This window comes from Bos mutus, chromosome 17 (genome assembly GCF_027580195.1).
Source record: "Bos mutus isolate GX-2022 chromosome 17, NWIPB_WYAK_1.1, whole genome shotgun sequence".
Lineage (NCBI taxonomy): Eukaryota > Metazoa > Chordata > Mammalia > Artiodactyla > Bovidae > Bos > Bos mutus.
Genome location: NC_091633.1, coordinates 7,383,833 through 7,402,327, shown reverse-complemented (window position 1 = coordinate 7,402,327; position 18,495 = coordinate 7,383,833). Strand labels below are relative to the sequence as shown.

Genomic DNA, 18,495 nt, shown 5'->3' with positions numbered 1-18,495 from the left:
GAATAGGAATCGGCCAGGGAAAGAGGAGAGGTTGAGACTGCAGGACAAATGTTATCATGCTTGGATTTCCCTAGTGGTCTAACGGTTAAGACTCTGTGCTTCCAGCTCAGGGGGCACAGGTTTGACCTCTGGTCAGGGAACTAAGATCCTGCATGCCACATGGTGAAAAAATAAATAAATAATTTAAGAAAGTTATCGTGCCTCTCTCCTTTTCTCCCCTCCTTCTCTTGCCTACCCTGTTTCTCCTTCCTGCCTCACCCCTTCTTTCCCTTCTTCACTGGTTCATTTACCTATTCATTCAACGAACATTTACTGAGACTGCCCAGTGTGCCAGGCAGGGGGGCAACAGCAGAGAATAAGACACTCCAGGTTTATGCTCTCACGAGGCTTGATCAGAGAGATCACATTAAATCAATACCAAGTAGTGAATAGGAACGTGTAAAGGAAAGATTGAGGGCAAGAGGAGAAGGGGACGGCAGAGGATAACATGGTTGGGTGGCATCACCGACTCGGTGGATGTGAGTTTGACAAGCTCTGAGAGTTGGTGATGGACAGGGAAGCCTGGTGTGCTGCAGTCCACGGGGTTGCAAAGTCAGGCACGACTGAGTGACTGAACTGAAAGGAAAGAGTGCTAAGACTGAGAATGTCTGGCAGCTCCTTTATGTTGGGTGATCGGGGCAGGGACTAGGGGGGAAGACTCAGAAATACGAAGGCTGTCTGGTGTGGGGCCGCAGACTGTTGGTGGCTGCTGGGAGGTACCTTTCCGTGGCAGGAAGCAGCCAGGTTGAGGGAGCTGGGGTGGGGGTGGAGTCGCACCTTCATTGCCCCGGCGAGGTGGGGGGCTCTGGAGGGCATTGAGCCCAGGCTGGCTCGAGGTCCCAGACTCCGAGGCTGCCAGAATACAGCCTCATGCCTCCCGGGTGGGCTGTTGTGGGAGTCTTTGGGGAGACACACTTTTGTCAAGATGCCAAGGCCGCCTGGCCGCCGCCTTCCTGCCGTCCCTCCCTCCCAGCCGGGCACAGCCTGGCTCCTGGAACAGCGTGGGCGGCGCAGAGGAGGGCCCCTGCCTGCGATCTGAGGAACAAGGCGCCAGATAATAGACCTCTAGCCGGGTCGGGCTGGGAGAAAGCGTGCAGCGAGCGGGACCGAGTGGGGACCGTTACTCACAGCAACTCTGAGATGAGAGGAGGGAGAACTGGGTGATGAGAACAGTGGGGGTGTGCCTGGGGGCTCCCCGGCACCCAGGCGCCCGCTGAGCCACGGCTGCTGAGAGAGCACAGGCCTCCCGGCCAGCCTTCACCCCGAAGTGGCGGACTGTGCAGCCTTCGGCCTCCGCTCTCGCCGTCTCAGTGTCCTCATCTGTATAATGGGGGTGGTTCTGCTCTCGCAGGATAGAACACACACCATGTAGCCTTTGGCACCACCTAGGAAGCAGAGCACCATTTTTATCCCTTTTTAAAGACAAGGAAGGAGGGGCTCAGAGAGGGTGACTCACTTGCCCTGGGTCACACAGCGCACAGTCAGCCCTGGGAGGCCTGCCTTTAACCATGTGTGGGGGGGATGACACGAGATGGCGTAGCGCCTGGCATGTTGTTGGTGCTGAGAAAGCGTCCACCGCGTCCTAGCAGCGTTTAAATAGATGTGGATTTGGCGTTTGGGAGTGCGTTCCCTGGTGGCTCAGATGGTAAAGTGTCTGCCTACAATGCGGGAGAGCCGGGTTCGATCCCTGGGTCAGGAAGGTCCCCTGGAGAAGGAAATGGCAACCCACTCCAGTTCTCTTGCTTGGAAAATCCCATGGATGGAGGAGCCTGGTAGACTACAGTCCATGGGGTTGAAAAGAGTCAGACACGACTGAGCGACTTCACTTTTTCTTTCTTTCACTTTTCCTTCCTAAGTTTGTTCTCGGAAAAGTGAACGCTCCAGCGTGCACATCCCTGTCCGAGGCCTGCCGCCTGCCTTTGCCAGGGCCCGCTTTGTGCACCTTGACCCGGGAGGCAGGTGTCCTGATTTCCTTTTGTGAGATGAGGCACCTTGGGGGGAGGAGGCCACGTGAGTGTGCATGGCCGCACGGTGTCTGAGCCCGGCAGGGACGGGGACCTTAGAGACGAGGCAGCTGGGGTTTGAGTTGGGCTCCCCCACTTCCCAGAGATGGGGGAGCACCACCCTGGGACCCTCAGTGGTTGGGGGCAGAGCCTGGTGAGCCTCAAGCTTGGGTCAGCGGGCCCAGGACCCACCTTCTCGCCTCCCTTCATCCCGGGCAGGAGGCTACAGAGTCCCCTCCAAGGCCGCCTGGGTCGGGGGTCCCTGGCGCTGCCGTGGCGGCTGAGGCTGAGAGGGGGTCTCTGAGGCCGTCTCGGGAAACCCTGTGCTGTCACAGTCAGGCTTCACTTGGGGTTCATTTGGGGCCGCCCAAGTCTGAGGAAGAAAGAACAGGGGTGGTCGGGACCCTGCTCCTGAGACCACCTCTTCTGCACCCCACAAGCCAGCCCCGTTCTGCCATGAACCGGGGCGCTCCCAGGGGCAGTGTAGCCGGGTGGTTTCAGGAGCCCCAGCTCTGCCCAGCCAGCCCTGGGCTCGAGCCTTGCTCTGTGCATGGCTCCCGTGTGACTTGGGCTCTGGTCCCCCTCATTTGGCGTTTCGGTTTCCTCGTCTGCACAGCGTGGGTTACAGCCCCTCTAGCTTCCTCAAGTCAGGGAGGTGGCAGCTCAGCGACTGAGCATGCCAAGGTTCCTTATCATCCAGCGGCCGGGGCTGGGGCCTCCCTCACCGGACATGGCGCCTGCACCTAGTAGGTCCCTGCTCAAATGCTTGTTGGAGTCAGAACGCGTGGGGGAGGGTGGGCAGGAGCAGGGAAAGGGAGGCCTTTTCTTCCCCTTCTTCCAGCCTTTCGTTATCCTCGGGAGAGTCTTCAGATCTTGGGGTGCGACTTAGGGGCACTTAGCCCAGGATAGCAGGCTCGGTGCTTGGGGATAAATCTCCTGGGGGACATCGTGACTCCTTCATCCCAGTTGTAATTTCTTGTTCCCCAAGAACATCTTGCTCTCTTTCACTAACCGATCCAAACATGTGGGATTTCAGTGGCTCCTGTGGAAAGGGGAGCCTAAAGGATCTTCTAAAGGAGATCAGTCCTGAGTGTTCATTGGAAGGACTAATGTTTAAGCTGAAACTACAATACTTTGGCCACCTGATGCAAAGAGCTGACTCATTGGAAAAGACCCTGATGCTGGGAAAGATTGAAGGCGGGAGGAGAAGGGGACAACAGAGGATGAGATCGTTGGATGGCATCACCAACTCAACGGACATGAGTTTGGGTGAACTCCGGGAGTTGGTGATGGACAGGGAGGCCTGGCGTGCTGCTGTCCATGGGGTCGCAAAGAGTCGGACACGACTGAGCGACTGAACTGAACTGTGGAAAGGAGCGTGTTGACCAGACCCCTGAGGTCAGGCAAGGGGACCAGACCTTAGTGGGGCCCCTTCTCCTTCCCAGGAAGCCCAAGGAGGGATGGCAGCGCTCCAGAAACACTGTCCCAGAGCCCCAGGGCAGCGCTGTGGCTTGTGTGAACTGGGTGGGGCCCTCAGCCCACCCCATTTCCATTTTAGAGAAGGCGGACCCCACAGCTTTATTAGACGTCCAGCTCTTCAAAGAGGGGCTGTAATTACAGACCGGCCTTGCCACATGGGGTGGGGCCGCACAGCGGGCTACCCCCGGGGTGGAAAATGCTCCTTTTTCCACTTGCATTTGGGGTGGGGCCTGATAAAGCAGAGAGACGAGTTCCTGGCTGTTTCTATAAAGATTTCCTTTCCAGATGGTTTTTTTTCTCCCCCCAACTCCCCTTTCAAGGTTAATTAGGGGCATCTTGGGTCATTAAAATGACTACTTGAATAAGAATGTGATAAATGAACACAAGGAAATAGTCGTGGGCTTGGTTTATAAATAATCTGGGATTGACTTGTCAGGTCAAGTCATTTCTGTTTTCTTTTTTCTCCCATATCAGAATTCTTTTCCCTGTTGCCTTGGAAACAAGCCTAGGCAGAGGGATGCTGGGAGTTGTGTGACTCGGGTTCAAGCCTCAGTGATTCCCTATTTCACATGGTAGGCACATCAAGTGCTGGATGCTGAGAATCAAGGTTGAACGGAACACGTACCTGCTGCCCCTGGTCTCAGAGTCCAGTGGGGAGACTGACCGGTCAGTTGAGCTACAGCTCAGATTGTTAATGATGCGGTGGGGGGTCATTCGGCAAAGTGGGAGCCCAGAGGTGGCCCCCTGGGGGGCATGAATCAGGGGAGGCTTCTTGGAGGAGGGAGTACCTAAGCTGAGCTGTGAAGGACAATAGATGCTGACCAGGTGAGGAACAGGTGGAACAGCTCCCTAGCCAGAGGGAACAGCATGTGCAAAGGGCAGCCTGGCACATCCCAGGATGGCAGTTGGTCCAGTCGGGCTGGGGTGGAGAGACCCTGGGGGTGTAGGTCAGACATGAGGCCAGAGACCCTGTCAAATGCAGATTGTGAGCGACCCCTGTGGAAGATCAGGGCCTCTGTCACAGGTTTACTCTGGAGTCTGGGACAGCCGTCTACCTGGGCCTGCTTCTTCAATGAAAGGAGAAGTTTGGCCATCAACCGGCCCTTCGAAAGCTTTGCTCCATCCCACGGGGAGAGAAAACAGGTTGTTTTTTTAAAAAATATTTATTTACTTGGCCACCTTGGGTCTTGGTTGAATCGCGGGATCTTTTGTTGCGATGCATGGAGTCTCTAGTGGCGGCATGCGAGCTTACTTGCTCCGACGCATGTGGGATCTTAGTCCCCTAACCGAAGATCGAACCCATGTCCCCTGGATTGCAAGGCAGAGTTTTCATTACTGGACTGCCAGCAAAGTCCCTGAGAAAAGAGATTTAAGGTGGGTCCACAAATCAGCCCTTCCCGCACATGGTCCCCAGAATTAGTCTCTAGGCCAGTTGTCAAGAAAGGAAACTGATTTGCACCCAGACAAGTCCTTCTGCAGAAATTTCCCGACCAGAGGAGGTTTGAGGACACCCCGAGACGGATGTAAAATAGTCACCACGCTCATGAGTGGGGCTTGGGGGCAGAACTGGATGTTTTAAGGAGTCTTAGAGGTGTGGATAGCGTCTGGCTTCTGCCCTAGAAGGAGGAGGGCTTTGCAATCATACAGGTCTGGTTTCAAGTCCCAGAGCCCCACTTGCCAGCTCAGTGACCTTGAATAAATACCTTCAGCTCTTGAAAACCTCACTGCCCTTCTCTGTGAACTGGGGATAATTAATAACAGGGCTCATCCTTTCGGGTTGTTGCCAGGATTATGTGAGGTGAGGTGTCTGGGTAACCAGTTTCCAGCATAGAGCAGATCCTCAATTCATCGTCACAATCATTTCCACTACACCACCTTCCTTATCAACATAATATCGATACATATTATATATAATACAATTATGTATGTGTAATATATATAATATGCATGAGTGTCTGCATGCCTACTCCTGGAATGTCCAGTTTTTTGGGAAGCAGGATCATGTAATTGAGACCTCCTGTGGGAGATTTGGAAAAGACTGGGGTTGTTGAACGTGGTCTTGAGGTGGGGGGACATCTGATAGAGATGGAAAACGGGAAAGCAGCTCTTGGCAGGGGTACAGGAGATGCAGCATGTGCAAAAGCCCAGGGGGAGGGTGGAATATGGCCATGCCCGGTGGTCTTTGCAAATGCCAGTCAGCTTTCTTGGAGCACTCCTATTCATCCTTCAAAACCCTACCTAGATTTCCTTTTTCCAGTGACAATGAATGATGATCTTCCCTTTGTTCATCTTTCTTCAACTTCCTGCTTTCTTAGTTGGGTTTCACCTCTACCTCTTAACATTCCCATCATAGTGAGTTATTCACTAGTCTGTTTTAAATCTTGGTACTTGTATTGCGGATGTTCTTTTTTTTTTTTTCTTGGCTTTTTCTTCCACTGAAAGATTCTCTAGAGTGTTCACATTTGTATCAGATATGGGGGAGAAAATTAGAGTCTGGGGTTTGATATGGTCCATTGGGATACCCTCTCCTCTTAACGGCTGGGAATCAGAGAGCTACCCCAAGCTCTTCAGGGACTATTGTCCCTTTGGGATCGGTACGGAGCTCACACAGAGTAATGCACAGGCAGGTTTGTCGAATGAATGAGTGAGTGACATGCTGATTTCTGTAATGGCAAACTCATGTCTGGAAATGGTGACCTCTGGTCTCTACCTCCTACTGTGGTGGTAAAATTCTCCTCTATTTCCTGGACTGTGGTGGCTTCTCCAGAGTCCTTTGGATTAATTATGTAAGGAGATGACTTTCTTTCCTTTTTGATGCCCAGCAACCTCCCAAGAGTTTCCTGGAGAGAACAGAAGAGTTTGCAGAAAAAGTCCTCTGGTGGGGAAAGCGTTCAGGCTGTGCCCCAGTTTTCAGAAAGTGACGCTTTTTATAGTCAGACTTTTAGACCACATTGTACCTAAAGGAGCCGGGAGCTGGGAGCAGGCAGGCAATCTGGCTTTCCAGCTCCCTTCTGCACCCCTCTCCCCTGGTGTGGAAGGAGGCGGACCGTGTGATCCAGCCCACCACTTAGTCCCCTCTGCTCTTCCCAACACTTGTCTTCCATCTAGACTGATTTGGCAAAGGCTGGTCTTCCTCTGCCTTGGTGAAGGTGCGAGGCTGGGGGTTGCGCACTCCACCACTTCATAGCTGTGTGACCTCAGGCCAGTCATGGAGTCGCTCTGCCTCAGTCTCCTCCGTCTGTAAACAGGGGCAGTGGTCCTAGCGCAGACCTCATTTCACTGCTGGGAGGAGCAGACAATGTATTACTAACACGATGCCTGGCACTCACAGTCCGTGGTAGCAACAGCATCAGTGACAATGACAACCTCTGATGATTTCATCTCTGAAAATCAGAGAGGCTCAGTAACTTTCTCAGGGCCACATGGTGTAATAAGAGCTAGGGTTGTTCAGTCCCTCCGTCCTGTCCGACTCTTTGCAGCCCCATGGACTGCAGTCGACTATGTCCCAGACTTTGCTCAAATTCTTGTCCTTTGAGTCAGTGATGCTGTCTAACCACTTCATCCTCTGCCGCCCCCTTCTCCGTTTGCCTGATTCAATCTTTCCCGGCATCAGGGTCTTTTCCAATGAGTCGGCAACAGGTCTACAAACTTTTAACCGTGATGCTGTATTGATTTAGCAAATCCAGGGCTGCATCGAGGGTGAGGTGACTAAGGCACACACGTAAGGTCCACAGTTTAAGAGAGCACCAAAAAAAAATAGGTTATTAAGATAAGTAATTTTTAATATAGCATTCATTAAAAGTCAAAGTTCATTCATTCACAAGCCCGACTGCCGACATGACACATAAAGGTGGGATCCGTATTATCAGCACAGCGCTGAACAAGTCTCTTTTTTGTTGGATGATAAGGTTTTTACAACTTTTTCACAAATATAACTATCACATATGACTGTGATAAACACCCCTGTGGCAAAAATGTTTTGTATAGATCATGCTCCTTTCTGGACAAAGTGCTGGGTGTGAATCAAGAAACTCAGGGTCAAAAGGCAGACTCATCCTTCCACTCTAGCCTTTTATTATGAAAAATTTCAAACATATGGAAAAATTATACATACCTACCAGGTATATTCTGTAATTGGTCACATTTTACTGCATTTGCCTAAGAAAAATCTAGCCACCCATCCATTCCTTAGGGGTTTTTCTTCCCCTGCGTTTCAAAGTGAACTACAGATGTCAGTACACATCAGCATGTGCCGCTAACTGGCAGGGCATTGTTTTTAAGAATTTTGATCTTGAATGTTAAATTCCCTTCAGAAAATGCATACCCATCTCCATTTCTGCCTATGAGTAAGTATGTCTCTTTTACCATGGTCTGGCCAACACTGGATATTATAATTTTAATTTTAAGTTAATTTATCTATTTGGCTGTGTTCTTCGTTGCATCATGCAGGATCATTTCGTTGCAGCGTATGGATTCCCTAGTTGTGGCTCCCGGGCTCAGTAGTTGCGGTTCAGGCTTGGTCGTTCCACGGCGTGTGGGATCTTAGTTCCCCTACCAGGGATCGAACCCACATCCCCCACATCGCAAGGTGGATTCTCAACTGCCAGACTGCCAGGGAAGTCTCCGGATATTATAATTTTAAAGGTGCTGCTTTGATGTAACATTTTTGCTCCTGGAGGTGCTCAGTAAATTTTCCCCACCTCTGTGTCCAGATGGTCTGTTACAAAGTTGCATCCCTTTCCAGCTCTTCAGGCATTTCTGATGCAGCTTTTCTGGGGTTAGGTGGGGAGGACTGCTCCCATCCTGGAGTCCCCGGCCGGCTGGGGGCCACCTGCTGCAGGAGGCTGGCTGTGGACACTCTGTGTGAGGAAAGCAGGCCAACCTTGGTGACCAGAGCCCTGGAACCCTGGAGGCTGCATGGGGTGCTGGGCGGGGCCAGACACGTCCTGGAGGGAGGATCTGGGGCCGAGTGCGAGATTTCTCATCTGCATAGTCGGCGGGGGGTGGGAGGGGGGCAGGCTACTGCAAGAGCCCCTCTTCCCCTCCCCTCTCTCTCCTCCTCTTGCTCCAGCCTGTGCTTCCTGATGGCCCAGGTGCTATCTTGCCTCTGGGCATCTGATCTTCCTGTGGTTCCCATGGGTCAGGAATTGGGAGTGCAGCTTGGCCGGGTAGCTCTGGCTCAGGGTCTCCCATGAAGTTGCGATCAAGGGCTGGGTCATCCAAGGGTCTGCCTGGCGATCTGGGACCTTCTTCCAAAGCAGCTCACTCACATAGCTGGAAGTTGGTGCTGGCGGTTGGTCTGGGGCAGTTGGCTTCCCTGCACGTGGGTCTCTCCACAGGGCTGCTTGAGTGCCCTCACAGCATGGTGGCCGGCAGGCCCTGGCTTTGAAAGTCACTCACTGTCACTTCTGCCTCATCTCTTGAGCACACAGACCAATTCTCTCATGGTGGGAGGGGACCACACTAGGGTATGACTCACAGCGGGCAGGGATATCTGGAGGCCGTCTTGAGGGCTGCCTACCATCCTGGAAGACCTTGGCAGGTAACTGTCACCTCTCTGGGCCTCAGTCTTCCCCTCTGTCAAATGGGTTCGTGTGAGGATTCCTGAGTTAATTCTTGCAAGCACTTAGAAGAGCACTGGAGACTGAGTCACACTCTTCAGTAAATATCAGCACCATTACAGGGTCCTGCTGGGCTGTGAGCCCTCGAGGGCAGGGGCCATCCTCAGGCTCTGTGTCCAGCGCCCACCCCAGAGAGGGCAGTCTCCAGATGTTTACATGAATGAGTGGAAGAATGAGTGAGCAAACAAACATCCATGAGGACTGGGAATCCAGAGAAGCAGAGCTGCGTCAGCTGCATTGTCAGAGATACCTCCATGAAAAACTTTCTCAAAGTGAGGCCCTTTGATCAGTGTCTTAGGGAGCAAATATTTATTCAGAACGGAAGGTGACATGGGTGGGGAAAAGCTCTTGGGATGCAGTCAAACCGATCAAAGTTTCACTCTTGGACATGGCGTTTGAACGATAAATATTTACTGAGCTCTAACTCTGGACCGCGCACCGCGTCAGACCCTGGAAAGGGGTGGAGAGTGGGGAGGAAACAGCCCCGGGCCACAGCCTGGTGGTATAGCCTTGCTGTGTGACCTTGGGCCGGTGAATCTACGTCTCTGAGTCTGCGCCTGCTCATCTGTACTGCAGAGGGTCCATCCCTGCTGGAAGGAGAAAGCTCCTCCAACACGCATGCCTCCCTTCAGGATCCGGCTGCTGCTCCCCCTTGCCGACAAGCACCCACTCCAGTCTCAGATGCTTCTGCCTCCCATCCCCAGCCCTCCTTCCCCCACCCCCAGTCCCAACCACTCCAGCTCCACAAGGGTTAAAGCCTGGGAACTCATGTGACCCAGTATAAACCATGAATCATTCCTGTTGCTCCCGTGCGGAGCCTGCCCGCCCAGGATGGGGCAGGTGCTGTGCCCTGGGTTGCCATGGCAACTCCACCAGCACTGAAACACAGCCCGGCCCACTTCCTTCCTTGGGGGGCCTCGGGGGCTGTTTCACCTGGCTGGGTGTTGCCTTTTAGGGAGGAGGGAGAGAAGGCTGGAGAGAGAGAGAGAGAAGGAGCTTAGGGAGGAACAAGTGGAAATTGAGACAGGGCGGGGGAGGGACGAGAGGCTGGGAACCTGACAGAGAAATGGACCACCAGAGGGAGACAGACTGACCGCCGACCACAGGTCCGTCACCCTGGAGGCAGTTTCCCAACTGTTCAGCCTTCCCGGGGCCACCGGGTCTTCCGACACACACGCTCACACGCGCCCGCGTGCACGCATGTGCAGCCCCGTCTCCCCCGCTGAGCTGGCGGTCAGGGCTGCAGGGCGGGTGGGCTGCCTGCCGAGCACGTGCAGGCATTGACAGCCCTGCGGGACGGTGAGCCAGCGAGCTGGGACTTGGGGGTGGGGAGGAGAACAAATGGGGGCGGACGTCAGCTCCCTGGGTGGCCGCCTCCCCGAGGCCCCTCCTGCATTCCCGGGCAGCGAAGCCCCTTGCTGAGAATGGGGGCTGATGTCATCCCGGGCTGCGGAGCCAGGGGGGCCCTGGGGCCCCGGTGTGGCTGCCTCCGGAAATGATCTAGCTGCCCGCCGGCCCACAGGTTGGGAAACCTCCCCCTCCCCCTGGCCGGAGAACGGGTAAACCTGCATGGGCCAGGTGAGCAGGGGGGGCCCCCCTGCAGCGGGCAGTCACCTGCCTGGGGGCGAGTGAGGACCTCAGCAAGGGTTCCCCGGGGGCCGCCGCCTCTTCCTCCCCCACCTCGCGGAGGGACTGTCACACCCCGAAGCCAGCCAGCGCAGCAGCCCAGTTCCTCAAAGCTTGTCGTCACTCGAGCCAGCCAGCCAGCCAGCCGGCCAGGCCGGTGAGCACTGGGAACTGGATCTTGGAGCCGCAGGCGTGTTTACTCACAGCCCCAGGGGGTTGGACTCTCAGCCTGATCCGAGCGGCCCCGTGGATGCCCCTGGCCGCCGGCTCGGCGGGTGTTGATCTGCTCCCTGTCCAGCTACTGAAGAGGTGGCTACCTTTCCTCTCCAGTGAGAGCCCAGAACTTCCCCGAGCAAGCGTGCAGCAGGGGGACCCGAGAGGACTGACCCTGGCACCTCACTGCCTTCCTCCCTGCCTCGCCCCACCGGCCCCATGGATTACCTGGGCGACAAACTCACGGTGGCCCAGAGCCACGTGACCCAGTGGATGGGGACCGTCCGGCGGTCCTTCCAGGAGGCCCTCAACCTGGTGACCAGCACGGTGGGCCCCGAGCGGGCGGGCGGGGAGCCCTCCGGACGGACCCCCTTCAAGCGCACCTCCTCCTTCCGACACCTGGCTTCCCGGAGCCGAGAGTCTTTCCGCCGCTTCTCGGCGCGAAGCCAACAGAGATTTTCTTCCCTGAGGAAAAGGCAGCCGGATTCGGAGCCCCCAGACCTTGTAAGCTTGTTGTTATTATTTTTGTTTGTTTGTTTTAAGTATTAAAACAACAGTGAGAACTCCTCCCTGCCAGTGCTCCCCCTCCCCCACCCCATGGAAGTTGGCCGGGGGTGGCGGGGGGCATCCCATCAATCCAGCCAGGGAAGTTGCTTCTTCCGGGATAGTTGTCCATCCAGCCGGACCATTTCCTGCTCCCGTGCCTGGGAGAGAGGCGTGCAGTGGTGGTGATTCCCCTTGACAGTACGCGTGTGCTCGCCCGAAGCCATCAGGATGTTTATACCAGGTTCAGCGTCTCTGTATACGGGGCTGGCTTTGCCAGTTGATTTATCCTTAAGTGTTTGACACTCCAGCCCGACGCAAATGCTTCCTATTTTTAGGGAGGCTTAGTTGGCACCTGCTCCGTCTCCTCAAACACTCTCCCGGGGTGGCCGAGCGTCCATGTCACGTGTGTGTGGAGTCATGGCTTTTGTGGTCTTCGAGCCGAGCAAAACTGCGAGGTCTCATCTGATTACCCGAGGTGGCGGGCAGGACTGCCCGCTGGCCAGAGCGGCTGGGAGTGAATGGGCCAGGATGGGCCAGAGGAGGGTAATCGGGGTCCTGAGATTCAGCAGCTCCCATTCTGGCAAGCTTGATGGAACTCGGGGATCAGGGTGGAATGACATCTAATGATTGAGAACTCAATCTGTATCCAGGTTTTTTTTTTTTTTTTTCCTCAAGGACCTTGCTAATGATTTGAAGAGGTGGAGCTGAGCCAGAGAGGGAAAGACACCTGCCCGGGGTAGTGCAGGGAGTGAGTGGCAAAGCACGTGCCGGAACCCCCAGCTTTGAACCCCACTCAGGGCTCTTTCCAGCCAAGTTTCTATAAAAAGATTTCTCCAGACTTTCCTGATAACTTCAGGGAAGCCCCTATCACGGGCCTTCAAAGAGAGAGGGTCTCCTGACGGTGTGACCCAGTTCACAGGAGACCAAAGGTGGATGAAGTGCTGAGCCGCCTCCTCCCCTGGGTTCAGCCTTGTGATAAGTCCCGGTTGTCATTTCAGACCCAGGGTTGAGGGAGCCGTGGGGTGCACCAGGCTCTGAGCCAGCCCTCTGTGCATTTGAGGTTGCAGGCGCCCCCTCAGCTGGCCCAGAGAAGTGTGGTGATTCTCCTGGGGTCGCACAGCAACCAGAGCAGTCGGGTGCTAACATGTGCCTCGTGAAGATGACATCTCCTTCCCTCCTGGGTCTGTGCTGCTTTGTGGCTCGGGATGAATCAGTGGGGCCAGAACTTAGAAGACAGATTCCCCCAGCCCAACCTCTGGGACGGGTGACTTGGCCTCTCCGTCATTCTTTCTGTCCCTCTGTCTCCGTGTCAGTTTCCGTCTCTGTGTCTCTCTTCCCTTTCACTCTTGTTCCCTCTCTGGCAATTCAGTTAAGGGCCTGGGGCTTTGGTAACATACAGCTCCCCACTGTTTGGCCCTGGGCATGGGCCGGAGTCCCCCAGGCCTCATTGCCCTGCTCCCCAGCTTGCTGAATGAATGAATGAGTGAACGAAGAGAGGGGCCTGGCAGGGCCTTTGCCACCTCTGCTCACTGTTGCCTGGCAGTGCCTCCATCAGCGCTGATGCACGCTCAATAAATCTGGGCTGAATTAACTTGGTTCCTTCCCATTTAACTTTCGGCATCTACCAGCTGGCGCTGGGGTTGAAAGCTTGAATCAAACCCGGCCACATCCTGGCAAAGGGGCCCTGACGCGTTCTCAAGCCTCGGTTTCCTCCTCTGTCAACCGGGGAGAACTGGAGGTCATCAGGTTGACATGGGTCCCCATCGCGGGCCCGGGCACATAGTGGGTGAGCACCGGGAGACGCTTCCTGTCAGGTGCCCCAGTGTCCTGCCTCCCGGGGATGACGGCAGGGTTGAGATGGAGACGCAGGCTCTTTTGCAGAAGAGACTCCTGGCTGTGACTCGTGGCTCTGCTCCTTCCCAGCCGTGCAGCCTTGGGTACACTGTTCCCCGCTCTGGGCCTCAGTTTCCTCATCTGTGAAATGGGGATGTCCTCATCCTTTACATTTCCCATTGCAGCCACTTACGGGCCGTGACCTGACGCCAGGAGACACATGATGCCCGTGTAGCCCTGCTTAGCACTTAGTCGTAGCCTGTCACCCAGTATGCGACAGCCGAAACCTTTTCTCTCAAAACATTGCTCCAAAGATTGCCAGTGAACTAGAAAATCCACATGCGCCCCTCTCCCCTGGGGACTTCGCTTCAGTATTTGTTTTACGGGAGGAAACTTTTCAAAGCCACAGACAATTAAGAGTTAGGAGACACCTGCAGGAGCCTGAGCTGGGGCTGGGAAGGGGGCCGGATTTCAGTCTTTGGACTCAAACTGGTACGTGATTTATCTAAATAATCCGTTCTGTTCCAAGTCCTGCCTCAGGCTTCTATTTACTCAGAGCCCAGCAGAAGAATCTCTGGCAAGCAGAAAGCAACCCTGAAAGGCGTGCCCCAAAATGCATTTCCAAAGGCAGCCTTGAAATAATCTGCTAATGGCCTGCCTGGGCGTCTGCCGAATAAAAGGGGTAAGAGGGGAAATAATCGCATTGTCTCAGAGCGACAAAGGCAGGAAGAGGCTCGTCTGTGCCGCAGCCCAGGGCGAGCCTGAGAACAAGCCCTGCCAGAGAGGTGGACGGCTAGCGGAGTCCAGGCAGAAGGTGCCAGAACCCAGGCGCAGCGGCAGCGCCACCGAGGCCAACACCCTGAGTCAGTGGGAAGCCGGGTGGTGCGGTGGAGTCTCCAGGGCCGAGGGGCGTTCGGCAGAGAGGGCTTAGGAAGGGGACAGGATTGGGGTTGAGTCCCAGCTCCTCCACGTGCTGGCCGAGTGACCCTGGGCAAGTTAAGCCATCTCTTGCAGTCTCAGCATCGTCATCCGTAAGGCGGGGGTTCACCTGGGACTTGTCTGGCAGGCGGTTCAGTGGGACTGGTACCTGTTAAGCACCTGGCATACAGGAGGGGCTTAATGAGTGTGCGCTTCACGGGGAGATGCATTGCTGGAGCCGTAATGTGAGTCCCTCCTGCCCAGATGGCCAGACTGGCGCCCCTCGCAAAGGAGAGTAAGAACCTGGCTGACGTTCCGTGGGCATGTCCTGAGTGCCAGGCCCCCGCAAGCACGAGGTGTGTATTTGTACCCTGTCGCTCACTCACCCACATCTTCATCCCACCAGTATTCATCGAGCACCTACTAGGGTGCTGACGCTGGGGAAACAGCTGTGAATAAAACAGGACAGAGCTCTGGCCTTTACAGAGTCCCTTTGAGGGGACAGAGCATAAAACACGTGAGCATAAATATGTCATATTGGTGTGGCTCAGTCGTAAAGTTGTGTCCAGCTCTCTGCGACCCCATGGACTGCAGCACAGCAGGCTTTCCTGTCCTCCATTATCTCCCAGAGTTTGCTCAAACTTATGTCCATTGAGTCTGTGACATTAATGCTATCTAACCATCTCATCCTCTGCCGCCCCCTCCTCCTCCTGCCCTCAGTCTTTCGCAGCATCAGGGTCTTTTCCAGTGAGTCAGTTCTTGGCATCAGGTGGCCAAAGTATTAGAGCTTTAGCTTCAGCATCAGTCCTTCCAAAGAATATTCAGGCTTGGTTTCCTTTGGGATGGACTGGTTTGATCTCCAATAGACCTTCAAGAGTCTTCTCCAACACCACAGTTCAAAAGCATCAATTCTTCATCTCTCAGCCTTCTTTGTGGTCCAACTCTTATATCTGTACATGACTACTGGCAACATCATAGCTTTGACTATACGGACTTTTGTCAGCAAAGTGGTGTCTCCGCTTTCTGATACACTGTAGGTTTGAAAATTCAGGAACCGTCTTCAAGGATGAAGGGCTTGCCTCTAACACTCACCCCCATGCCATGTGTTGGCTTCCCAGTCATCACTGTTGATACCTTGGGCCTGATCACTCTTTGGGGTGCAGAGAGCTGTCCTATGTATGTATGAAAGATTATCCTGGGCCTCTGCCCACCAGATGCCAGGAGCACCCCCAAGCTTGACAACCAAAACTGTCCCCAGACATTACCAAGTGTCTCTGGGGCACCCTTCCCCAAGTTGAGAATCACTGCTGGATGCAACTTGATTTGGGGGACTCTGTATCTGGGGTATCCTCCCAATGACCTGAGCTGGGGAAGAAGGGCAGGCCCCTCTTTCTTGCTCGGAATTGGTCTCATCGAATCCGCACAGCCCCCCTCCTTGAAGGATATGTAGGGTAGCCCCATATTTCACGGGTGAGAGATTGGAAGCACGGAGAGGTGAAGGGAAGGAGTCTTCAAAGAGTTTGGAGGAAGAACATCCCAGCAGCAGGAAAAGCAAGTGCGAAGGCCCCGAGGCAGGCCTGTGCTCAGCATGTTGGAGGAACATCAGGGAGGCCAGTGTGGCCGTAGCACGGCGAGGAAGTGGGCGAAGGTAGAAGACGGTGGGGGGGGGACCGGGCATGCAGGGCCCGGGGGCCGCCGTGAGCACAGCGAGTAAGTGGGCGAAGGTAGAAGACGGGGGAGTGGGGCCGGGCATGCAGGGCCCGGGGGCCGCCGTGAAGACAGCGTGAACTTTTAGAACCGCAGGGTGATGAGTACGAGAGCGGTGAGGAGAACAGGGTAACAATTGTGGTCGCCGATTACCATGCACCTACTGTGTGCCTGGCCCAGGTTGTCAATGTTTCTTCCAGAGACCTGGGCTTCAGGGGAGTAGGGTCCAGCTGTCACAGCCCCCTGCATCTCCTATTACCTGTGCCAATGCTGCCCGCCACCGCCGGTCCAGAGCCCGGACAGGTGCCCTGGTCTCAGGACGCCCCTTGGGGCGTGGAGCTGGGGTGCTGGACCTCAGTGCACCACCACTCCCGCCCCGCAAGCTGGAGCCCGTCTCCCAGTGACCACACCTCTGCTCCGTGTGGATGGTCAGGCAGGACGGGCCACCTTCTCCCGGGCTGACCTCACCCAATTCCAGGTCACTGTTCACCCTCCTGGCAGCAGAATGATGTCACCCCGGAGAACAATGGTCTTTTCACGGTCCAGTGGAGGCGGGGTGGTGGGCAAAGGCTGGGCCCAGAGTCGGTGCCTCTGGGCGAGACCTGGAGAGCAGGGCAGGACCAAGGCGTGGCCGCTCCCACAGGGCTCTGCTTGTGTGAAATTACGTTGAGTTCCTCGCCCCCTCCCTCCCCTAAAAAAGGCAGGGTACGCTCACAATCCGTGGAAAGTACAGAACGCCTGAATAAAAACAAAATCCACTTGTGATTTTTAATGTCCATGGAAACCACTCTTGGCATTCAAGAGCCTTTCCTGTCTGTCTTTTCTCCTCCCTTTCTCAAGCAAAGTCCCCCACCTTCTGTCTCTTTCTGTCCTTAAAAACGTGCTGGTTTTGTACGTCTCTCGTAGAGACCTTTGTTAGTGCCTGGGTCACACTCGGCCGTGCACAGGTTCCTGTGTGTATTCACCCCTCTGTCTGCACCCTCGGGTCGCTCCCCATTTGGGGCGATCAGGAAGGACACTGTGAGGGCGGCCCTGGATGGATGTGTCTTTGTCCAGGTTTCTGAGGGGTGGGTAAGGTGAAAACAAGCCCCCTTTGGGTCTCTGCGACCTGAGGGCCCCTCTGTTACTCTCACTTTCCCTCTTTCAGCGTTTTCAAATCTCAGATGTTTTGTTCAGACGAAGTGCCTCTGGCTCTCCTCATCAGGAAGTTGGAAATTTCAGGAAGGAAATCTGGATCACTGCATATCACAGGGAATGGTGTATTTTTGGATTTCAGAAAGAATGGGGTCTCTGGCAAGGAGTCACTGAGATCATGCCTTGCGAACAGGAAGGATGTATCGGGTCACTTACATTGAGCCACTGGTGAACGTTTAACGTTAGCTGGGTCTTGAGGGGAAAAGCCCCAATTTGTATGTAGCGTTTCCCTATTCCCGTGGTGTAAATACTCCCACCAGGGCACACTGCAGGGTACCAAATAGCTGTCCTTATACACAGAGCTGGGAAGAGAAGTGCAGTACATCATCATTACACACAGCAGTCTTCTGTATGTCCAGGGGGCTGCGTTCCAAACCCCCACTAGATACCTGAAACCATGGACCATTGTTCAGTCGCTCAGTCGTGTCTGACTCTTTGCGACCCCATGGACTGCAGCACACCAGGCTTCCCTGTCCTTCACTATTTCCCAGAGGTTGCTCAAACTCATGCCCATTGAGTCATTGATGCCATCCAGCCATCTCATCCTCTGTCGTCCCCTTCTCTTCCTGCCCTCAGTCTTTCCCAGCATCAGGGTCTTTTCCAAAGAGTCGGCTCTTTGCATCACACAGCCAGAGTCTTGGAACTTCAGCATCAGTCCTTCCAATGAATGTTGAGGATATACTCAAAGAATATATCCAGTATATTGAATGAATATATCCAGTCAATATATACTATGCTTTTACTGTGCATATGATAAAGTTTAATTTGCAAATTAGGCATTGTAAGAAAGTAACAATAGCTAACAACAAAACAGAACACAGGGACACCACCATCGTGTGATGACAGTCGTGTGAATGTGGTCTGTCTCTCTCAAAACCTCTCATTGTACTGTACCCATCTCTCCTCTTCTGGTGACGATGTCGGATGATAAGATGCCTCCGTAATGAGACGCAATAAGCAGGATGACGGAGGCAGTGCCCCGGACTGTGGGGCTGCCGTTGACCTGACCATATGTCAGGAAGAGGGTCGTGCACTTTGGGTGATCCTGGATCACAGAACCATGACGATGGTGGTGGGTGTCAGGCACAGATGAGGGACGGTGTGAGATTTCATCACGCTACTCAGGAAGGTGCACAATTTAAAACTTGTGAATTGCTTATTTCTGGCACTTTCCATTTAACATTTTTGGGCCGAGGTGGACTGTGGGTAACTGAAACCATGGAAAGTGAAACCGCAGAGGATGGCGTGGTGCTGAGGGGATACTGCGCTCACCGAACAGGTTTCAGTGGATAGAAATGACCTAAAGACCGCAGATC

The 18,495-nt window shown here is 54.4% G+C and overlaps 1 protein-coding gene across 4 annotated transcripts in view; it reads left to right on the top strand.

The window, feature by feature from the left end:
• Positions 1-18,495, top strand: part of KIAA1671 (KIAA1671 ortholog) — a 185,265-nt gene that overhangs the window by 108,828 nt on the left and 57,942 nt on the right. The window contains exon 1 of one of the 4 annotated variants that reach the window (XM_070385949.1): positions 10,722-11,485. The exons of the other annotated variants lie outside the window; for them this stretch is intronic. Coding sequence (XP_070242050.1) covers positions 11,201-11,485 — 285 coding nt within the window. The 5' untranslated portion in view covers positions 10,722-11,200. Of the gene's footprint in view, positions 1-10,721; positions 11,486-18,495 lie in introns of those variants that run through there. 4 annotated transcript variants of the gene reach the window in all.